This window comes from Propithecus coquereli, unplaced genomic scaffold (assembly GCF_000956105.1).
Source record: "Propithecus coquereli isolate 6110/MARCELLA unplaced genomic scaffold, Pcoq_1.0 Scaffold14, whole genome shotgun sequence".
NCBI lineage: Eukaryota > Metazoa > Chordata > Mammalia > Primates > Indriidae > Propithecus > Propithecus coquereli.
This window is the reverse complement of record NW_012138302.1, coordinates 8,704,465-8,729,148: the sequence shown is the minus strand read 5'-3', so window position 1 is coordinate 8,729,148 and position 24,684 is coordinate 8,704,465. Positions and strand designations below refer to the sequence as shown.

General features: G+C 42.2%; 1 protein-coding gene across 1 annotated transcript in view; it reads right to left on the bottom strand.

The window, feature by feature from the left end:
• Window positions 1–168: 168 nt before the first annotated feature.
• The window catches only part of LOC105806372 (cytochrome P450 2J2-like), a 38,608-nt gene continuing 14,092 nt past the window's right edge, over window positions 169–24,684 (bottom strand). The window contains exons 2-9 of the mRNA XM_012639476.1: window positions 21,860–22,022; window positions 19,152–19,301; window positions 18,605–18,765; window positions 15,492–15,668; window positions 13,528–13,669; window positions 10,476–10,663; window positions 7,554–7,692; window positions 169–665 (exon numbers count right to left, since the gene is read on the bottom strand). Of these exons, the coding sequence (XP_012494930.1) occupies window positions 487–665; window positions 7,554–7,692; window positions 10,476–10,663; window positions 13,528–13,669; window positions 15,492–15,668; window positions 18,605–18,765; window positions 19,152–19,301; window positions 21,860–22,022 (1,299 nt within the window). The 3' untranslated portion in view covers window positions 169–486. The remainder of the gene's footprint in view (window positions 666–7,553; window positions 7,693–10,475; window positions 10,664–13,527; window positions 13,670–15,491; window positions 15,669–18,604; window positions 18,766–19,151; window positions 19,302–21,859; window positions 22,023–24,684) is intronic.

Here is a 24,684-nt window from a genome sequence, read left to right as displayed (position 1 = left end):
ACAGTGTGACCAAATGAGATGGCCTTTAGGGCTCACCTGTGTGGCTGCTCCTAGGGCCCACTTTTAAATCGATTGACTATTTTGCACTACTTTGATTTGAGCTATCAACAGGCCTAAAGCAAATACACGTCTAACAATGGAAGCTGGATGGAGGCACATTACAGCTGTAACTTTTATGATGTGCTTTATGGTTTATAAATCACTTAAAGGCTACTATTTCCTTCGAATCCTACGAGAACTTTCTTTAGTGAAGGAATCATTGTCCTCTTTTCATCGCCCAGATTAAAAGGTAAATTGTTCAGCACATAAACGATTTTCTCAAGGCTCATTTGGAGGAGACAGCAGAGCTCAGATTTGGATATAGTTTCCTCTGATCTTTCCTCAGGGTCACTTTCATTTTGTCCACTCTCATCTGTGCAGTCACCAGTGGCTTCAGAACACATGCCGTTTCTTCTTCCTTCCTTCCCCCTTTCCTTCCCTGCGACGTCACGCCCGAGGAATAGCACAGAGGCGGTGTTTGACTGGGGAGATGGTGATGCCCATTCTGAACTTCAGGCTCAGCTTCTCATTTTTGGGGGGCCTGAAGGTAAATTTTTGCATAAGGGAAGTGAAGAAAATAAAGAGCTCAGACTTGGCCAACTGTTCTCCAAGGCACGCCCGCTTTCCTGAAAGACAAAATCGAAAGATGAGTTGTCTTCCCAGGTGGGATTAGGATCCTCAACGACAACCTGTAAGTCCTGAGTCGAGGAAGGCCTTTATGGGCAGCAGTGTAAGTCTGACAACCACTTGAGTTCAGTCACTTGTGTTCACCGAAACACAGAAAGTAGAAGTCCAGAATCACAAAGTCAGATTCCTTCAGAGGTCAGGCAGGAGAGGTTGCAGGATGAACATTGAGGGATCATAGAACTGGAAGGCTGGGCTGACCTACAAAGTGGGAGTCTAGCCTAAGGGCTTTAAAAACTCACTTAACAAACAACGACAAATGCAGACAATGAAACAATGATAAAACTCCGTGTTAATGTTTTTCCAATCCTTAAAAGGAAAGTGTCCAAAATATAATTCAGTAACTATCAGAGCAGGGTTTCTAATGTACATGTCATCTTTCCCCTATGCCATGTTTTCCTCCTTAATCATGGAGTCCTCACTGGCATGGATGACCCCCTATGTTGGAACTGGTTCAGCCTCTCTTCTTGCATATTCCTTCTGATACATGGTGGTCCTGTCCCCACATAAGCCATTCCTTCTAAAGTGGGGCCCGATGCTGGCTCCTGCTCTCCACAGCTCATACTTGGCACTGCCCTGGTCCCGTCCCACTCCCTGTTATGTGTGGGTGAACTGCAGTCAGAAGGACAGAGGTCCAATTCTACTCCTCCCATGTTGTAACCATGTGATTGGGGCAAATTAAGCAACCTCTCTAGGCATTAGTGAAAATGTATATATGTTTATCATGAGAACTTTATATGTTGTGAAGACTACACAATGAATCCAGAAGGGGCAAATAATTTAACAATTTATACACAAAGCAAACTATTTTAAAATGTCACCTGGATAATAGTAAACATTGCAGCTATATAGTAGCTTATCGTTAACTTTATCAGGTTAATTTTCAAAAAACAGAAGAATACAATTTAAAGGATATCCTTTGGCTAGGTGTGGTGGGTCACCCCTGTAATCCCAGCACTTTAGGAGGCTGAGGTGGGAGGATCCCTTCAGGCTAGGGGTTCTAGACCAGCCTGAGCAATATAGTGAGACCTCGTCTCTGCACAAAGTAGAATAAATTCACTGGGCATGGTGGTGTGCGCCTGCGGTCCCAGCTGTTCGAGAGGCTGAGGCAGGAGCATCACTTGAGCCCAGGAGTTCAAGGCTGCAATGAGCTATGGTCATCGCACTGCACTCCTGCCTGGGTGACAGAGCCAAACCCTGCCTCTAAAAAAAAAATAAAAATAAAAACAAAAAATAAAAGATAACCTTTAAATAAAACCATTTGTTCAGCAGTGTTATTCAAATAGTTTTTGCTCATTGTAGTACTTTACTATGGTACACTCTATAATGTGCCCTTTATTCTGAAATAATTTCAAATATACAAAAAAATTGCAAAAATAACGTATAGAACTTGTTTCTCCTGAATTACTTGACAATAAGTTGGACTCATCCCAATTTATTTATTTTCTCATTGATTTACATCAGTATGGATTCATGGGGTTCTTATTTTCATTCAAATGGTTATAATCTGTTACTACGATTACTTGTTTTGATGCTCAATATATTCCAGATTTGGCCATTAGATGCCCATTCCAGCTGGCATTTCCTGCCTTTTTGGCACTACAACATATTCCAGGTTTGTCTTATACATTCTCTTGCCCAGCTCCGAAATCAGCCATTTTTCCAAAAGTCTTGGTTCGTTTTAGTGCATAATGACATGTGGAAATCAACATCTGGGCATTAGGCATGCTCAGCGCACTCCAGATGTTGCTGCTTCTAGGCCACCTCAGTGAAGAGAGCTGGGTAATAGATGCGTGTATATAATGTGAGTATATATGCAAATGTGTGCATATATTCTCATATTTACATCTATATTTCTATATCTATTGAAAATCTCAGTTCATATCAATCACCCCCAATACCAATCCAATGCCACAGAGTTCATTCTGCTTTCTCCCTTTCCCTATTTCTAACTTGCTCCCATACCTCCCATTAGACTCAGTATATTTAGTCATTGTGTTTGTATCCCTTCCACAGAACTTATTTCCAATCACTGCCACAGCCACCCTGTACAGACCCCTCCTCATCTTGCTTGTGCTCTGAAACCTGCTCTAGGCTTCCCTTCTTGAGTGAATGTCATCCTCCCCCAGCCCCCCGGGGGGCTGTAATACCTGATACCTGTTTGTACCACCAGCTCTCCCATGTGCATTTTATTAGCTTACTTCCTCCCTAAGTAATGCATATACACTGCAAAAAGAGAAAATAAGCAGGAAAAATAGTATAAAGAGGAAAATAAAAAATATGTGTAATCCCAGAATCCAACAAAACTATTATAAACATTTTGCCATATTTCCTCATTGTCCTAGTAAGGATTTCCCCTGACATCATAACAGGCATTATTCCCTATAGTTAATTCTACTAATATATGCTGATTTTGCTACTTTGTATTTTTGCCATGTAGTTAAATATTCTTGCAAATTTATGAATGTCTGCATGCCTAAGATTTGTCCTTTGCCTATAACAAGTTGTTGAGGAGATAAAATTACATCATGCATGCAAAGATGCTTAATAAATGTAAATGTGCTTCATGATTATGTTGTTATTATATTGCTGTGTGCCTGTGTTTCCCACCAGTGTGTGTCTAATTCATGTCTGTTCCCCTTATCTTTATCACTTTATCCATCACAAATAGCACAATTAGCAACTTGTTTAAAATGATATCATATCAGCATATTGGAAATACCCAAGATTCTCCTAGAAGAATCCACATGTTATGACAAAACTGGACCTAGAAAGTCAGCAACAAGGGTTAAAAAACTACCTCCATGAGTACCTACCTGTGTGACTGTGAGTAAACCATTCATTCTCACAGAGCTAAATTTTCTCCCTGGTCAGATACATGAAATACTCTCTCTCCTGTGTCACATGGCTGGGCAAGGATCCCAATGAGATAGCAGGTATGACTTTGCTTTTAAAAGAATGAAAACCAGGAGTATTAGATTTCAAATCTTTGGCTTGGGGATACTTGGACCCTGTCTGTGGATGACTTCCACTAACCGGCCATCACTAACCCACCTGGTCAATTGCCTCAGTAGTAAAATGAGAGAACTAAGCTAGGTTTTTGGCAAAGTTCTTTCCAAGCCTATCTCCTATGATCTAATGGTGTTATTTGACAATTGAGGAACTAGGCTCCTGCCTTTTATGAAGCTGCCTGTTGCTTTGATGGATCAAACAGGAAGAATTCAAATGAGGAAAAGTAAATAGAAATAAGCAGATTATGCACAGGTAGTAATTCCACACCTGGTCATCTTTCCCAATAGAGGGAAGCTGCTGTCCACACCTCCTTCTTCCAGGGAGGCTGTCTTTAGAAAGTGCTACACCAAGAGTGAGGAAAAGCCACTGTGTGCCAGAGATGGGGGCGTGGTGGAGAAACCAAACAGTCCTGTTGACATTTTGTTACCCCCTGGGATTCTTCAGGCTCCTATCCCTGTTCCGTTTAACTGGCCCTCATTCCATCTCACTTTCTGCAGGACTCCCCAGGCAAACTGCTGAATTTCATTCTCAGTCAGAAAGAGAGATGGTGAGAACACAACAGCTCCAATTTCCCCCTCTTTTTGGATCCACATCATTTGTAATGTGACATCATAGCTCTTCCCATAAAAAAATCACAGCAATTCCCCTCCCCTTGAATTGGAAACAGCCTCATGACTTGCACTGGCCAAAAGAATGCAGTGGATGTGATGTTGTGCCCGTTCCCAGTCTGGACCTTCAGAAGCCTGTGAGCTTCCATTCTGCCTCTTGAGACCTTATCGGCCACCATGTGAACAAGCCAGGCTGGCTTGCCGGAGGATGAGAGATAACATGAAATGTGCCCTGTTGTCCCAGCTGAGGACATCCTAGATCAGCCTACAGCCAGCTGACCTCCCAGCCTAGATCAGAGAGATCAGGGAGATCAAGAGAGCCCAGCTGAGATCGGCAGAGCCACACATCTGACTTGTAGACATGTGAGCAATAGCACATGATTTTCGTTTTAAGCCACAGAGTTTTGGACTGTTTCTCACATAGCGATACATTTAGGCATTGGCATTGGATGGGGCATATATGCGTCATTTAGGTTTTTGACTTGAGTCTGGATGAAGCATATGTGTGTCATTTAGATTTTCACGTACCTGTCTTAAACTAAATGTATAAAAGGCTATAAATGGTTCAATTCCTCTTCAGAAACATCCTAACAGATGTTTCACAGATTATAATAACTAGATATATTTGCAAATTTTGTTTCTTTGTGTGATTATCGACACTGGAACTGTGCATACCTTAGAGCGATAAGATACAAGTTCCATGCTTAGGTTTTGCTTTGCAATGTAATCAAACACAGCAGATAAATCCGTTTATACCAGAATGGGATATACCATTACACTTGATAAAATGTCCCTGCATCCAAAAGGCAAGAGGAACATCTTTCAGAATTTTCTTGGTCTCTGCAACATTCGCTTGTGCTTCTCGCTAAGAAGTGCTTCTTCGTGTTTCCATGTTTGAATGCGAGAGTGCCTGTACTGTGTATGTCTGCTTGAGTGTTTGAGAGGTGAATGATGAGTGACGACCCAAGTCCAAGGTCAGGGTGCATGTGATGACCTGAGGAAAGTGTGCCTGTGTCTATGTCAGGGCACAGACAAAAGGCATCACTTTTGAGAAACAGAGTGGTATGGTTGGTACGAGTTAGTTGTTAGTCAGAGTTTGGGAGTCAGTCCCCCAGACCTAAGTCAAGTGGGGCCCTAAAGGCCCTGACACCAATGTGTTAATTGATACATACGGAATAAAATCAGTCAGTCTTAAAGTGGAGAGGCCTGTAAATGGAGAAGTAAGTTACATTCTAGGTGTACTGGAGGGAGCGCCAGACTAGAAGTACAAAAACTGGAGTCTTAGGTGTTCTGCCAATTCCTTGGCCATATGATATTGGATAAGAAATAACTATTTCCTTTTTAGTTTCCTTGTATTAAGAAAGGAGACACCAATTCATCTCCTGCCTAATTATTAACAATTAAGTTGTTGTAAAGATTATATGAGATAATTTGCTTGCAATTCAAGTCTCTAATTAAGAGGGTGTAATTCAGTTCTCAACAGCAAAGTACCAGTGAGTCACTGTGTGTAAGGTTCTGTTTTTCACTACTATCGCTATTGCAGAGGAGAGATTTTTTTTCAACAAGGAGAGGGAGGAAGCCACTATGAGGAAGGTGCTTCCATAATAGGAAGGAGAGGCATCCAGTCATCATTTAGTCCACAGGAACCTTCTTCTTTTCAAAGCGATGCACATGTAATGAGATTCCTCTCAACACAGGTACAGCAAGCATTAGGCAAAGCATTTTTGTGGAATGCACAGAGGGTCACATTTCTAGCATTTCAGCGTTTCATGGATGTGATGCAAGAGAGGAAAAAGAAAGTACTATAACAACTAAAATATACAGCTGAAACTTTGTGCTGTAACACAAAATTTGAAACTATTATAGACGGGGAGACTGGAAGGAATTCCTACATCTTATATGTACGAGGAGTGACTTGTCCAATGTGAGCAAATGCGACATAGAACCAGATGAATAAGGACAAAGCGTTTATAATCAGAATCAGCCCAGACACCGAGGGCAGCACAGCACAGTGGGAAAACCGGGGCTTTGCAGTCACACCGACAGGAGTTCAAATTCTGTTTCCTCCCTTTCTGGGCCTTAGTGTCAACAGCAGTAAAATGATACTGTCTCAGAAATTCAACACATATTTTAAGTGAATGATAAGGAAACTATCATGCTCCCCACAGTGTGGGTTCTGTGTAGCATTTAGTTATTGTCAGTAGATACCATCAGGAAGAACACGAGTTTCATTTTATGATAAATCTGGTTGCCACTGAGTCCTAACTCTGCCACATGAAATTTATGACTGATTTTCTATAGTTCGTTAAGCCTCAGTTTCCTTATGGTGATAGTAATTCAAACCTGGTAGGTTATACTAGAACAAATGCACCATGAGGGCAGTTTTGTTTTGTTTCCTATTTCATTCCTTCATTCTAACATCCTTAAGGCTGAATGCTTGACACGTAATAGATGGTCAGTAAATATTTCTGAAACTAAGGAATAGGGAAATTGTTTGAAATAATCCATGCAACATATTAACTCAACACCTGGAATATGCTAAAAATTTTTGTTACTGATTTTACAATGTTATGAGTTAAAAATACACTTTTGAAATTGGCTAGCTTAGAAACTGGAGAGAGTTTTCACTGCATCATGTTTGCTACCATTCAGGGTGTCTACCATACAAATATATTAACTAGGTTTTAAAGGTAAAAAAAAAAAATCCAAAGGAATTCTTTAGGCAGTGCTTATAGAGCAGAACCCAATCTAGTTAAGCCAGTGGTGTTCAGAATCACTGATGGATGCGCAGGTGGATGAGTAACCCTGTTCCCCTGACCCTCCCTCTCTCGTTATTGGAGATCACCTCTGTTTCTATGTGAACGGGCATCCCTTAAAAAGGACTTTGGACATTTGAAAACTTAATAAAGATGGCTGATGTCCACCTTCTTTGTGAGAGAGGGGTGGGGTCATGGTGTCTGTCCCTAGTGATCTGGAGGACAGCAGAAGGGAAGCCGACAGCTCCAGCGGAGGCCGGGAGGGCATGGGAAGGAAGGACAGGCTGAGCACTGCCTAGCCAGGGGGTCCTGGTGCAGCAACCATAGAGAGATGGAGTGGCTCTGGGCAGGGCTGTCTGGACACATTCCAGCTAAAGCAGGGGACTGCAGGAGAAGAGCAGGGGAGGCTGGGAGAGGGATTCTGGACTCCCACAAGCCTGCTATTACAACTCACCTATTGAGAAAGGCAGAAAGGCTTCCCTTTTCTTAAACTGTCCATTTTCCAGAAAATGCTCAGGATTGAACGTGTCCGGGGTGGCCCACTCTGTGGGGTCCTTGTGCAGCGCAGTCAAATTTGTCAGGATCATAGTGCCCTAGAGAAGGCAGCAAAGATTCAGGCAGGGCTTGACCCAAGCAGCACACCCACACAGAGGGCCAGTGGTCCTCAGGCTTCTGTGCCAGGGCCTGAGCCACTCTCCCCAACCTACCCACAGTTTCTGAGCCCACCCCCTATTACCCTATTTGCATGGAACAGCTTAGAAATTGGACTCGATTTTTCTGGTGGGAATTTGAGCAGGAGTCTTGACTACTTTTAAGTATAGAATGGATCTTTCCAAAAGGGACAGGTTGGTGTAGGTCTTGGGAAGGGATGTGTATGCATGGATGGGAGAATAATGCTACAGCTGCTCACACCACATTCTACCGTGAAGTGGTCATGAAGTGCTAACTGTGGCAGCTCCACACAGGTAAAGGATGTGCCCTTCACCTGTGTTTCTCCTATTCTCTGCCCTCCAACATCTGTACCCTGCCCCCACACCCCATAGCAGGTCCAATAACAGCATCAGGCAGCCCAGTGAGAGGACCCCTCTCCACCCAGGCACATACTAGCAAACCCAAGAAAGCCCAGCGTGAGCCTTTCCCTCACTCTGTCTTCATCCAACCCATCAGTGAGACTGGTCCATTTTACTTTCAATTTCTCTTGATGCCATCACCTATATTTCATGCCCACCACCACCTAATAGCCTCCTAGCTGTGCCCACATCCTCTTGCCCCTTTCAATCTGCCCCATGCCCTGAAAGCAGAGTGAGCCTCGAGCATGATCTAGTGACATCACCCCCACAGGCTCACCCCTCGCATTCAATACCTTTCAGCATCTTCCCATCACTCTCAGGGCTAAGCCCCTTCACCTGGCCCCCATCTGGGCCACTCTCCACCCCTGCCTGTGCATCCCCTACCGTGGCCGTCTTTCAGCTTCTCAAACATATCATGTGCTCTCTCATTTCAACGTCCTTTTAAATGTTGTTTGCCTCACCAGGAAAATTCTTCCTCCCCACTTGGTCTATGACCTAAATAACTTTTAATCATCCTTTAATCCTCAGCTCAAACCTCATTGCCTTCTGGAAGCCTTCCCTGAGCACTCCTGCCCATCTGCATCTGTATAGGACCCAGTGAGTTCTTTCCTCTGGGCAGTTACCGTGGTTGTAGGTATGCACTTGCATGGTTATTTTTGCTCACAGTTGTTCCATACCCGAGCATCTCAGGTGCCTAATGAATATTTGTTGAGTTAATAAAGAGTACTAACTGCCATTTTGAGCACTTTCTGTACTAAGCACTGGGTTAAATGCTCTAAATGCATGATCTCCTTTTACCTTGTGGATTCCATGAGGTAGATCCCAATGGATTTTACAGATGAAGAAATTGAAGAGGTTAAATGTCATGCCTAGAGTCCCACTGTGGAGAAGGTGGAACTGTGATTTGTGCTAGGTCAATTTGATGTGAAAGCCATGGCTCTAGCCTCCGTAAGACATAGTTAATTCGATTTCTCAGTTCCCAGGATGGTTGTTAAAGCTGATGCTAAAAATCGGTGGTAGAAGAAGTCTGTGGAGCTGGGCTGGTTCCATGGAGTTACATGAGTTGCTAGAAAAATGCAAACAGCACCTGGGGAATTTAGACCTCAGCCTTTATCCACAAGATGGTCAATCAGTAAGGAAGTGGTAAAGGGATAGTTAGCAAGCAGTATCCAATGGGCAAGCTCTTCTGGTTCTACCTCTTGAGATCTTCCCTAGGTAAGACATACTTGGAGGGACTTAGACAAACTGGAGTAGAGCCACAGAGCCTGGCCAAGGTGGTGAGGAAGCAAGAGCAGGAACTATAAAGGTGCAGTGTGGGGAGAGGACACCAGGAGGCGCAGGAGAGCGGTCTGCAAGATCATAAGAGTAGAAGGTGGAGTGAGATCATAGCCCTTCTGTGAGGACAGGGCATTTTTCAGGGACCAATTGAGAACACTGCAGGGAGATGCCTTTAATTTCAAAGAAAAGCAACTCCTGTGGAGGGAGCATGGTGTAGTACAAAAAATCAGAATAGATCCTTAACTCTTGCCTCTTTGTAGGTAAGAGATCTCACACAAACTTAATTTATCTGAGTTTTGTCTTCCCAACCCATAAAACAGGAAAAACAGAGTTATTCTGAGAACTGAGTAAGACATTTTGAAAGAGGCTAGATCCACAACACAGAATCAAGTGTTCACTCCTTTCTCTCCTTTCTAATACTTAATACTGCATACACTTGGATTGGCTTCCTCGTGACATAGAAAGTTCCCCATCATGAGGCTGTAAATAAAAGCTAGAAAAACACCTGTGGGATATTATGTTGGAAACATCAGCATGAATGCAATCTTTGCCCAGGTCGTGTCAAACGTCCTTTCACATTCTCACATTCTATAACCCCAGGACTGTGAATTTTTCATAGTCTGGCCAGGTCCCTAGTCCTGTGAGATGCTCTACCAAGGCAAAGGAAAGGCATACGTGGCAAAGTCTGATCTAGACCTGCTGCCTGCTGTGCCCACAGAGACTCACAACTCTCGTTAGCATAATGAAAATGCTGAGAGCCCCACAGCAATGGAAAGCCAGTCTTCGCCTAAACACATTTGGCCTGGAATCCTCCCTTCTCCATTCCCCAAAATACCACTTAATATCTAGTTAAACCAACATTCTAAAGAGCCCACATGGAGAAAATACTAGTATTACATGTGCTATAAGACAGCTTTCTCCCCATTCACATGACTACACAGGACAAGAACACATGTCACTTCTCAAGTTCATATTTCCACCATCTCAAAGAGGGGCTTGAAGAACTGAGGTCGGGAGTGCCTACTTACCTTGGGCAGGTGGTACCCAGCCAAGGTGGTATCGACTGTCACTTCCCGGGGCACGTTCAGGGGGATGATGTTGCCCATCCTCTGCACCTCGTGTATGACGGCATTGGTGTAGGGCATGGACTCCCGGGCGGCCACACTGGGCTGCTGCCCCTGGCCAATCACTCTGTCAATCTCAGCGTGTACTTTTTCTGGAAAAAGAGAGGTTTGTTAAACTTCTGTGCTTTCATGTATAGATGTAGGAGTGGTCTCCAAGATCTCATCTGTTGTATTTCAATGAGTGAGCAGATTACAAAGAAATAAAACGGTTCTTAACGCTTCAAAGGGCTTTTTTTAGAAAACTGCCAATTCCATAATTCTCTTTGAGCCTGGCTCAGCTAATGAATGAATAACCAGGATCAACATGCTCCTAGAAGGGTCTTGTCTTTGCCTATTCAGGCTGCTATAATAAAATGTCATGACCTGGGTGGCTTATAATCAACAGAAATTTATTTCTCACAGTTATGGAGCCTGGGATGTACAAGATCAAGGCACCAGCAGATTTGGTGTCTGATGAAGCCCCACTTTCTGACATATAAATGGCCCCTTCTCACTGCCTCCTCACATGGTGGAAGGGAAGGCAGCTCCCTAGAATTTCTTTTCTAAGGACATCAATGCATACATGAGCTAATCACCTCCGAAAGGTTCCCACCTTCCAATACCATCACATTGGTAAATTAGGCTAAAATATGAATTTGGGGGAAGGGACACAAATACTCAGATTATAGCAGAAGTGTAGACTGTAATTTTTCAAGGAGGTATATAAGAGTGGAAAGTGGGCCCTGGCGTAAAACCAATGGGTTGCAAACTCTTGCTCTACAACATTACTGATGCAAGTTACTTAAACACTTTGAATCTCAGTTTCCTCATTTGATTAGTGAGGCTAAATCTACCTTCATCATAAAGATGTTTTGGTATTCCTGAACTGATTTAGGTGAATACCCAACAAATGATAGAAACTGGTGGCTGTCTCCTAATATCTGTTTTTCACTTTTTCTAAAGATTTTGTTGGATACCTGGTTGTCCAGCTAAAGTGCAAATTTCCCAGATTCCCTTGTGACTAAGTGTGACCATGGGACTCAGTTCTGGCCAATAGAATGTAAGCAAAAGTGATGATCAATCCTTGGAACACACCCTTAAAGGAAGGATCTGTGTTTCCCCTTTTCCCTTCCTAGGGTGGAAAGGCAGCCCTAATGGGAGCCTTCTAAGAGACAGCCAATGAGGGCATCACTCTAGACACAACAGCGACAAGTGGGAAGGAGTTGAAACCCTAAGTGCTTTGCAAAGTCCAGATTAGAATTTTTTACCTGAGAGAGAAATAAATGTCTACCATTTATTTTTACTGTTGATTATTTAAAATTTTTTCTTAATTGGGGCAAAATACACATAAGATAAAATTTACCATCTGAGCCATTTTTAAATGTACAGTTGAGTACTGTTAAGTATATTCACATTGTTGTGCAATAGCTCTGCAGAACCTTTCCATCTTGTAAAACTGAAACTCTATATCCATTAAACAACTCCCCATTTCCCCCTCCTTTGGCCTCTAGCCAGCATCATTCTACCCTCTTTTCTATGAATTTCACTTTTCTAGATAATCATATAAGTGGAATCATAGGGTATTTGTGTTTTTGTAATCAGCATTTTTAACTTAGCATGATGTCCTTAAGGTTTATCCATGTTGTAGCATGTGTCAGAGTTTCCTTCCTTTTTAAGGCTGAATATGTCCTCGCATGTATGTTCTGCATTTTGTTTATCCATTCCTCATCAGTGAACACAGGGTTGCTTCTTCCTGTTGGCTATTGTCATAATATTGCTATGAACATGGGTATAAACTTCTGTCATGTATTTTTTAACTTCTGTCATTTTAATCCATTGTCATTTTGGAGCCTCTATTCCACAAGCCAAATGTATACCCTGACTCAGTAGCTTTCAAACTTTTAAAAAAATGCAACGCACAGTAAGAAAGGCACCTTCCATAATGACTCAGGATGCATACACATAAATATACACACATATAAAGCACCCATTTAGGCATCTATAAATGAAAGAAATAAAGTTCCACTAACAAACTTACCCTTAGTACATGGGAAACACATTGATCTTTTCTTTTCTATATTTACCTTAGGGAATAAAGTTGGTCCAGATCCATTAAATTGAGTTTATGCCTCATTAATCAATGTTACCCACAATGTGAAAAACTGTGTCATAACAGTTCCCATCCCCCATGTGCTCGAACTGCTCTGGAATCGGAGGAAGAGAAATGATGGGAACAGTCACTGCTCTTGGGTGGACACAGTCTGCGGGGAAGCTATAGAAATAACGTGGGGCAAGCCCAATAATGGAGGCAAACTGAGTCATCTCTGGAGGAAGAAAATGCTCATAATTCCCCAGGGCAATGGAGAAACATTGTAGGGAGGAGTATTTGAGCAGATTCTTCAAGAAGAGATGCAAGTTTACTGTGTAGAGAAATGGAGAAGCACATTCTTGGTAGAGGGAAGAGCGGGTGTCCGGACACAGAGGCATAAACCAGGACAGCGCAAAGACAATGGCATGCAATGCAGTGAGGCTACCTGAAGGGTGGGAGGGGAGAAGTGGAGACCGGCCAGGCAGAAAGGGGCACATCAGGGGGGTCATATATCCAGCTCAGGACTTTGGACATTATCCAGAAGAAACGGGAAGGCATTACCTAAAGGAAGGAAGGGCACCCCTAGATTTTCACATGAGAATGGAACTCTTGCCTAGAACTTTCCAGGATGTTGATTCACTTCTCTGCTTTCTTCCTTGGCTCAGAGCTACTGGAAGAGAGGGATTCACTCTTGTATTTGTATTTCTTGGACCCATCACTGCCCTGACAGACAATCTGAAGAATGTGCCCATTCTCAATCCCCACCCTTCATAACAATTCTACTACGGCTTGCATTGTATGATGTTCTCTTCTGACTCCAACATTGGGCAGTGCGTCCCAGGAGGCATTACTGTGTCCTGGGCGGGGCATGCACACTGACACACCCACCTTGGATTTCTGGGTAGAGGGCCAGGTAAAGCAGACCCCAGCGCAGGGTTGTAGAAGTTGTCTCGGTTCCAGCAAAGAAGAGGTCCAGAGTGCTCATGATGAGGTTCTCTTCATGGAAACTTGAAGTAGCCTTGCCTGCATTCTAGGGAGGACAATATTTACTGTTTTAGATTGGTTTATTCAGAGGATTCCTTGTTGCCATAACCTGTGGGGACTTCATCCTAGGAGGGAGTTTGGAAGGAAAGTTCCCCAGAGGAAACAAAATTCCCTTTGGCATCCTCAGGAGGCAGAGGCTTATTACAGCAATATCGTCAGCATCATTCTGCTCCAAGCGCTAGAAGCTTTCTGGGTGAAGGAAAATGAAAGACAATTATTTTCTTTTGCCTGTAATTTGGGAGAAGCTATTAGTCTAGTGGAAAGAGAATGGGGTGTGAACAAGACAGATTCGTCTTCCAATATCAGTCACTTCAGTTAGCAGCTGTAGAACCTAGGGCAAGTTAAATAACCTCTCTGTGCTTTGGTTTCCTATTTTAGAAAATGGAAATAACCATGCACACCACCTAAGATGACATTATGAATTCTGTGAGAAGCGAGGGCACACAGCAAATACCCAACAAATGTTTGTACTGAAAACAGAAAGAATAAACAGAATTCCTCTTATGAACAATTCTCCTATCTCCTGATTAATCTTTTCCTTTCCAATTTGAACCACTCTGACTCTATAACCATTTCTCATAATACCCCATCATCTTTACTATGCTCCTCTGGAAGCTTCCATTTGTCCAACATTGCTGTTAATATTCATGATCTCATACTTGCACACCATCAAGGAAGAAAATTCTCCTTGTCTGGGGAGAAGATAATTCTTCTATTAGTGTTGTGACAATAAGGTGAAAAGAGAGGGAAAGAAATCCATCATTCTGCCCGCACCATGAGGAGAACCCAAAAATTGATGTGTAAAGATTGTGGTACTGATTCACGATGTATATTAGCCAGAGTGGTCACTGAGGAAAAAGGCATGTGTCCAGTTTGCACCCCCATCCTGGCTCTGGCCTATAATGTAGGAAAGTGGATGCTATCAGGAGAAGGGGGAAGGCAAAGCCCCACTCAGGCCCCTAGGTTAAACTGTGGCATCCAGCGCAGCTTTCCTTGTGTTCTGCAGTGGGGGATGAGAGAAGGGGTAGGTCACTGGGCCCAGGCCCAAGTAATGATAAAATAGAACTTTGAGGCTGAAGTAATGTTTTTCCCATTGTGTACAGCTCCTTCAGATATGGGTAGAAGGAGAGGATGGGGATGGGCATCCACATTAACCCCCCATCATTACTTCCAATTGCTTCATCGGTCCTGAGTTAATGCTACCCTACAATTTCTGAAATACTGCTCTGGGTTTGACTCCCCTGTGGTAGGCAGAGATATGGCCCACAAAGATGTCCATCCACATCCTAATCCCTGGAACCTTGGATGTTACCTTATATGGCAAAAGAGACTTTGTAGATGAGATTAAGTTAAAAATTCTAAGATGGGAAAGTTATCCTGGATTATCCTAGTGGGCCCAATGCAATCAGAAGAGTCTTTATAAGAGAGAGGCAAGAATGTAAAAGCCAGAGAGAGAAGACGTAAGGATGGAAACAGAGATTGGAGGCACAGAGGAGGCTATGCTGCTGGCTTCGAAGATGGAGGATGGGGCCACACGCCAAGGTATATAGGCAGCCTCTAGAACCCAGAAAAATCACAAAAACAGATTTTCCTCTGGAGCCTCCAAAAGGAGGTAGCCCAGCCAACACCTTGACTTTAGCCCTGTGAAACTGATGTCAGACTTCTGACATCCAGAACTATAAGTGAATAAATTTGTATCCTTTCAAGCAACCAAGTTTGTGGAAATTTGGTACAGCAGCAATAGGGAACGAGCAAAATCCTATTTGCTCTTGAAGAATAAAACACAGAAACAACCTTGGTTTCCTCACCTTGGCCATTTCCTTGAGGTAAGCATCGATAAAGTCTCTTGTTTCATCAGGATTCCAATCTCTCTTGTGTTTTTCAATCATATGAGAAACAAACAATTTCAGTTTTTCCCAGATTTTGATGACAGTTTGATGGGATCCAGGAAGAAATTTCATTATCCATGGAAACATATTGTAGAGCTAATTGAGAAAAAGAAAACAATTATGGAGACATCATGGTGCCACTTTTCCACCTTTTAACACAACAGAAGCCAACCTCCCTTTCCGTGTCTTTCCTTCGCTCACACTGAAACCTTGATCAGCTGTGACTCCTTTTCTCTCTCTCACCCCTCTAGCAAAGCACTTCAGCTCTCTGTCTAAAATGTATCCAGCCTTGTAGCACTTCTGGCCACCCCAACAGCTTGTCATCCTGGTGCAAAGCACCACCATTCCTTCCCTGGATGCTGTAAGAAGAGCTTTCCACAGTTTTGTGATTCCATTGCCCCCATTCCCAGCCCATCTTCCCCAGAGCTGCCAGAGGGATCCTTTAGCAGTTTAACCTTGTCATTTCACTCCTTGGCTCTCAGTCCTCGCGGCTTTCCACCACACAAGGACCAAGTCCCATTTCATTCCTCTGGCCTGTAAGCCCCACCGAGCTGGGCCCTGCGGACTGGCTGGCTCCTTCCTAACCTTGCTCTCTACTGTCCAGCAGTGACCTCTGAGATCACAGCAAGGACGCTCCTGTTTGAGGCCTTTGCAGTTGCTGTTCCCTCTGCCTGGAAAGGTCTTCCTCTGAAGTCCACATATCCCCAGCCCATCACTTCATTAGGGCTCTGCTCTATGTCACCTCTTTGGAGCTGTCTGATTGATGATCCTGTAAGTGGCCACACCTTTGTCACCCTACATCTATTCCCTTGTCCTCTTTTGTTTTCCGTTATGGCAATTATCACTAATAAGTGTGTGCACGCACGCGCGCGCGCGCCTGTGTGTGTATATGTGTGTGTGTGTGTGTGCCCATTTGTCTTCCCCACCGTGTTGTATCTCCATGTGGGTAAGAATTCACAGTTTTCACTGAAATAAAGGGGTTGTTGAATAAACCTTCTCTAATATTTGGTGGAAAAGTGAAAGCATCACATAATGGAAAAATGCCTAGAGTTAAAATGGGACAGATAAGGTGTGACTATTAGTTCTGCTCCTATCTAGCTATAACAGTTGGAACAGTAACAAAAACAACAACAACAATAATAATAATAATAATATACTTTGCACTTTGTTGATCCTTAGTTTAACTAGCTGCCAGTGGGGCTCCAGCATGGTTCTGGGGACCGAATGACATGAGATACACAGAGCGCTCAGCACGGAGCGGGCGGACCACTCTCTGTACTTGCCTGCACACTCGCATGCCAGCTTGCACACACTATGTTGCCTCATTTCATCTTTATAGAGTTGTTGCAAAAATTAATGGAGATAAAGTAAGTGTAGTTGTCCGTTAAAGAGCCTGGAATGATCCGAGACTCCAAGAAAGGCTTATTACCCCTAGCCTGCTGCCCCTGTGTTCTCTTCCCAGAGACATGGACTCAGGAGTCAGCTGGGCACCCAAGGAGATTAAAAAAACAGTGAAAATAAAAAAAAAATTTCTAATTAGAGTAAAATAATGATATTTTTGAATAACTGAAATTGAAAAATTTGCCACCAACCTACCCTCACTAAAAGAAATTCTAGAGGAGGCTGTGAAATAAATGGGATGATGAAAAAGAAACTGGCAAATATGTGGGTAAATATAAGCAAACATTCATTGCCTCAAACAAAATAATCATATATACTTTTGAGTTAAAAGAAGAACAAACTAAAACACATGACATGAGTAACCTAAATCATTGATCAGGCGTATTCTGTGGCAGGATAAAGATAATAATTGTCGAAGCTGCTGATTTAATTATGAATATTAAAATTTTAAGGTAAAGACTAAAATAATAGAAGAAGCCTGCTCATCTTCTAAATGAACACAGGCAAAAGTAAAGCAAGAACATTCACTGATAATAAGTCAAAGAAGGAGAAAATAACAGATAAATAGAAATCACAAAATGATTAGAAATTGGTTCCAATTTGGTAATAATTTTGATTAAAAGAAAAGGAACTAAATGGTCCAACAAGAAGACAAAGATTTTCAGAGTGAATATAAAAGTTACATCTAGCTTTCTGCTGTTCAAAAGGAAGCATCTAAAATGTAAGAGCATAGGAATGTAGAAAGTAGGATAGAAGAGTAGTAAACAGACACTAAACAAAGGAAAGACAATTACCTTTATTCATATCAGACAAAATAGTCTTTAGGGAAGACAATTTTAATGCACATAAAGAGCATTACTAAATAGCTACAAAAGTTTCAATTACTAGGAAGAAATAATGATTTAAACATGTATGTATCTATCAACAAAGCTGTAAAGGCAATAAAGTAAAAATTGACAGAAATATAATGAGAATGAGAAAAAGCCACCATCTTAGTAGGAAATTTTAGCACACTGAACATTCTAGCCAGCACAATGAAGTAAGAAAGAGGAATCAATGGATAAGGATTGGAAAGGAAGAAACAAAGCTACCTTTATTTGCATATACATGATTGCCCATGAAGTCATCCAAAGATTAATTATAATATTATTAATAATTTACCAAAGTTGATCCATACAAAATCAATAACTGTAAGTCAACTACAAAGAGGGAGAAAAATAATTACAGTATCACCAATTTGAATCCTGCAAAGAAATAATGCATATAGTCAATGATCATGAATAATTTTTGTAACCATTAGATAAAAAGTGGAAGGGGAATGATATATTAGATGGATCAGACTACATAGGTGAATAGATGTATGTCATGTAAAATTTTGAACTTTACATGAACAACAGAACTGTTTTATGCATATGGTAAACACTTGTTAAAAATTTAATATTATTAAAAACAGTAGAGTCAACAGATTGATTTCAAATAAGTTTGTAATAAATCAAATTTAAAAGGATATTTTCTAGCTTCAACTTTCCCCCAATCTACCCCCACCAAGAAAAACTAAAAGCAAAGACCTATCTGTATCTGCCATAAGCCTCAATGTCCTTTACCAAGATATAGAAAAAGAACTGCCTTACCTGGCAAGGTATTGAAGCAGTCATATATGTGACCTCATCCATTAACCTCAGCAACTCCTGAAACTGACCATCCTGGTACTCAAATCGCTTCCCAAAGGTGATGGAGCAAATGATATTGGAAACTGCATTGTTGATTTTGAAGTGAGGGTCAAAAGGCTGCCCTGGATGGGGAGGAAGGACAAGACGGGTTGGTTTCTAGTTCCTACTGAGACTCTACTCTCTATGACATAGAGCATACCTAGCACTGAACCATACATGAAGCCTGGCCACACCGTCTCTCCCTGGGTCTGACATACAGCAGGTACTCTGCCAATGCCACAGTCAAACTGATGACCAGGACTTAAATTCAGTAATGTGTTTTTTGCCCATCTCCATGTATTTAATTCTAGAACTCCTTGAGGGTAGGGTCATGGAGCGTTGTTCACTGTTTTATGCTCAGTACTTAACATGGTGTTCTGCACAGAACAAGCACTTAGGCACTGCATAAATATCTACGCGATGAATGAATGGGCCACAATCTCCTACATCTGTCCTGTGAAATGCTCACCGTTCTCCTCCTTGATTGCCTCAATGAGGTGGCGGGCCTCCTCCTGAATGCGTTCCTCTAAGCTCTTCTTTCCCAGACCAAAGTTCCTTAGTGCTGTCAGGGCGAACCTTCTTTGCTCCTTCCATACCTGGCCATTGGACATGATCAATCCTGGGGAAAAGACAGTCAATATTATGGTGTTCTGGTTCGATAATGTGAATTTTCATCAAATTGTATGAGGATGTGTATCAGATGGAGGGAAGGGGAAGGGTATTAATGTACTTGAAACCTGTTCAGAGAAATCACCCCAAAGCAGTGGACATAACTGACTGCTTGGGATGTTGGGCACTTTGGTAAATATTTTTATGCATTCTGTAATTTTGTACTCAAGAGAAATTTTGTGGGGTAGGTACAATTATTACCACCACCACCCCATTTTACTAATGAGAAACCTGAGAAACAGAGGATAAAAGTAAACATCATAAGTTCACACAGTACACAGCTAAAGAGGTGCTCAAACTCAGGTCTTCCTGATTCTAAAGCCCATGCTCTGATTATTGGCCACATAAGTAAAGTTAAGTATTCATCTTTTGCTAAATGTTAGGAATGCACTTATGGATAAGATAAAGTCAATATACTTGAGGCAAAAAAAAAAATAAAAGGCTTTATAGGAGAGTTCTTATCTAAGCCAGGCCTTAAAAGACAAAGGAATAACTCAAGAAAACAAGGGGGAGTGAATATTACATATAGAGAAGAACACCATAGGCAAAGGGAAAGAAAACCATCTTGGTATGTTCAACAGACCATTATATGCCCACAACACAGGTGAGGCTGTGCTCCTTTCCATTTTTTCACTTCCAGAGCAAGCTCCACTCCTTTCACACTTGGCTTTGGCCTCCATCACCAATGAAATGGCCCTCCTTGCTGTCACGTCCAGGGATACCTTTTGACCTCATCTTACTTGATCTTGCAGCAGCATTAGACATTTCTTTCTGGAAACACTCCCTTCCAGTGATGCTGAGGATACCACGCTCTCCAGATTTTCTTCCTAATTCTCTGCCAGCAACTTCCCATATATTTTTCTGGTTTATCTTCTTCTATTAAATCTTGAAGTGGTGGAGTTCTTCAAAATGAGGTCTAAAGCCTCTTCTCTTTTCATATTATATTCCATTTGTGGAAAATCTTCTAAATCCCTAAAGTTTCAAATAGCATCTATTGATAGTGAGCATCTATTGCTGTCCCTGAGCTGTGGCCCCATACATGTTAATACAACTGTCTGACTTTGCTGACTTAAAGGCATTTCAAACTCAGCATATCCATGCTTGAACTCATGATTTTCTCCATACAACTCCCCACCCATGCCCAACCCAAGCAAATGCCTTGTCCTTTTCTGAGTGTTCCTTCTTTCCATCATTGACCCATTTGGGTGTCACCTCCACACCTCATTCTCCCTGCATCTAGGCCATCGTGTGTTACTAGGTTCACCTCCTGGATGTCTTGAATCCATGTGTCTTCACTGCCGCTATCCTGGGTCTAACCTACTACCATTTCCCACCACGCCCTATGTCCAAGCTACCGACTTCTATGACCCTAAAGCCTACACTAGTCTCCTGTTCTGTTTAATCCATTCTCTAAATGACAGCCTAAATGAGTCTTAAAAATGGACACAGTTAATATGATAATTTCCTTCTCTACTTAAAACCATTCAAGAACTTCTGTTGTTATTAGGATCAAAACCAACATCCTTAATAAGAACTTGTATGAACTATTCCTGGCCAAGTGCAGCAGCTTCATTTTCATTTAATTATCTCCTTTTAATTCCTGTCATTGCCACATTAGCCACCTTTCAATTCCTCAAGTCCACTCTCTTCTGTACACTTCATGGACTTTTATATTCTTTTCCCACTGCTTGATTTTTCTTTATTTCATTAAATTAGCTTCTCCTGAATCCCAGGACTACATTAGATGCCCCTCATAAGTGCATCCTGCATTTATCTTCATACACTATTGACTTTAGGTTATTACAGTGAATAGAAGTTACACAAGGATGTAGATTGTATCTGTTCTATTCATTGTGATATCACTCCTGCCCAGCACTGTGCTTCGCATGGGAGATAGTACAGTGAATGGATGTAGAATTAATTGATTAATATTTCAAAGAGGAATTAGGAAGAACTTCAAAATGGTCCTTGAGAGAATAATAGATTTGAGATTTCATTTTAATTTTTGAATGTTTAAGTTTCTTTAATGATAATCTTAAGTATTCACACTGACCTGTTCTAACATAGACCCTAAGGCTGGAGATCCCTGGTCAGCACGGCCTTCATGGTAGAGCATAAGGAGCTAGAGACAGAAAACAGCGGCAGAAGGAAGCAGATACACATCCACTTTCCTAAGGGAAGAGGCTTGGAATGGGACAGCAGAGAGAGAGAACACACCGCCTCTTCCTCTGCCATAACTGGGTGATGTGATTTCTTCATTATAAAAGCATTTGGTGTGAGTTTGTGCAGGGCATGAGGCTTCTCCAAAATCTCTAGTCTGGCTGACCCTGTGAAGTGCTCTGAGGGGGTGACTTCAATGAGGAAATGTGGGCACCCAGCTTCCGTTATAGGCAGGATGCTTATAACGGGGCCAGTTTCTGGGGGTTTTTGGAAAAATATAGTCACAGAGGCACCTCTAACAGACCATAAGAATATCAACACATAGCTTCAACTGACCAAGAAACTTACCATTTCCCTTAACGATAGGTTCTTGGAGAGCAAGAATGGGGCGGTTCATAAAGTGTTGGTCCATGTGGATAAGGGCTTCTTTGATCAAGGGCAATCCAGTAATAACTACTGAAGACATGTTTCCAAACTCCAGGCCAATAAGGTTCCCGTATTTCTTCACCAACTGAAAAACAGTTAAATAGTCACAGCTGAATATGCACACACCTGAGTGTTCATGAATGGAGGGATGTGTGTGTATAGCTGGAGGGGCTCATCTTGAAGCAATTGTGTGTATATATTTGGGCACCCTGGCCTGATAGGAATGTTTCTGTTTCCTTTTCTCCTCCTCTCAACAAGGCTCAGAGTCAATTCACTTCAGGATGTGCAAGGTTCCTTACAAAATATCCATTCACATACTCACCCAGCATGAATTGAGTGAGCATTCAGCATGTGTCCATAGAGCAAGGCATGAGGCTGTAACTGTAATAACATAAACAAGGTCTCTAACTTTAAGCATCCTAGAGTCTAGTGAAGAGAGAGAATTCAGCACATCTGAACCACCATGGAAGGCTGAGATATGTTTAGTATAAGTCTGTGTATCAGGGACTTCTTAGTAAATCATGTCTGTTTGACCAAAGACAACACCCCCTTCCTACACTGGCCGTAGGTAATAGAAACACATGCTCCACAACAGAAGGCGCATTACAGGGTGGACCAGGCATGGAGAAAGCTCTCTAGCGCTGGAGTGATGTGAGAATCTCGGCTCTACATTTCAGTTGCTGTGGGCTCTTGGGAAGTTGCTTCCCTTTTTGGGCCTCAGCTCCCCGTCTATAAAAGGGACAAAGTTATTCCTGTCTCAAAGGGTTCTGTGAGGAAGAATGAAGGCAGCCATGTGAAAGGCACTTTGTTTTCTGGTCCAGGCGCACAGCCACTCAGCAAGCGTCCCAGGAATAAATAAGCTTTGTGTGCAAAGGGCCGTGGATGTGCGCTCACGGTGGCAGAAAGAACAAGAGCTCACGGACATGTGGAAGGAAGGCACTCGGGTCACAGAAAGCCAGATTCCCTCATGTTTTATCTCATTAATCCCACAACCACCTTACTGTAATAATGATTTTCCTCATCTTTCAGAAAATGAAAATGAGTCAGAGCTGAAGTAACGCAGCCAAGGTGACAAAACTTTTGAGTGGGCATGGAAGTTGCCATGCATTATGTAAGAGTTGAGGACAAAGATGTGATACAGAGAACATGGCTCCAGGAACTTCGAGTTTAGTGAGAGTGAGAGAAAGTGAGAATGAGTGGAGAGTGAGAGAGTTGGGTGGGGGAGGAGGGAGAGAGCGAGAATCGGAGTGTGTGGGTGTGTTTGTGACCATGCACACGTGTGCAGGGATGTGCAAACACGAGTCAGAGGACAGTTACAGTCACTGATCAAAGTCCTTCCTATCTAATCAAGACAGGTCCCATCCAGACCCCACCCCCACCTTGTGTCTGCCTGGGTTGAGTGTAGCTGTGGGCACGGTATCAAACAGAAGGGCTCCATGTCCTCCGGGTGTCTGTGACTCCCTCCCTGATCCTGGCCCCCTTGCGCTGACACTCCGACGTGTCACTCTTACAGCCCTGGACCTATGCGACCCCGTTAGAGCCAATACAATGGATTCAGTCTCATCCCAGCACCCTCCTCCTACACTGAAGACCAGGCCTGAACTCAGTCCTTCCGTCATTCTTTTGTCCCAGTGTCCTCTGTCAGTCTCTGCTTATCTCTAGCACAGCACGTCCTGCCTCACGAGAGCCAAGGTTCAATCTCAAGTCAGTTTCACTCTAGAGCACGTGTCTTTACTTGTGGAAATGGCAGGAATGGTTTCATATACATCAAGCAGATTTTGTATTTCTCCTTGCTGAATTCCTGGATGAACTTCTTATGCCTCATAAGAAGAATTTCTTAATTAACAGTGTTCAATAAAGTTGTTTTTGGAAGAGCTGAAAAATCTGAAGTTAAGTGACTCCTAGCTGGCAATGTCTGCAACCTAGAATCTCAGCTGATACTTGTGAGGGATTCAGAACTACGTTAATCCTTAGCAAAATAAACTTCTTTGGAGTTCAATCTCTATCAGCTCTCTGACCGTGTATATTTCAAGTTCAACAAAACTCAATCAAAAACTTTTATGGTTTTATCAACCATGTAAAGCTGGATAGGTGAAATGACCTCCTACAGCCCTGGGATTGATCATGGAGATGTCTAACAGTTCTTAAGTGCACTGTACCAGTTATTGTGCCAATTGCTTTACAAGGATTAAATGACCCAGAGGGCCTCTGAAAGAACTTGGTAAGGCATAGTATACATTTTGATATATATCATCAAACAAATTATTAAAAAGAAACAGAGTAAGGGCACAAAAGAGATTATAAATAAGACGGTTCAGAAGGCAAAAATACGCTTAAAATCAGAAATGAAAACAGAAAGAGAAAAGGATTGAAATAGTAGCTATAAAAGTGAAACAAAAGGAATAGGAGACAGGAAATTTAATACTAGGAATAAAATTCCAAATGTAGCACTAAGGATTTAAAAAATATGATGGAATAAAATAAATGTTTAGAATAAAGCAAAACTAGAAGTGAAGATTTAGTGAGACAAGAGATTGGACCACCATTACCAAGAGATATTAAATTGAGTGAGATTCCACTTAATCTAAATGCTCAAATTGGAACAAAAGGAACAAAGACACAAAGAGAGGAAAAGAATAAATGTAAAAGGGTGTCCCAATTCACACTCTCAGAGGGTCTGTTTCTCTGAATTCTCACCGGCACTGAGCTGTACATTTGTGTGTGTTAGTGAGTGTGTGTAATCCTAA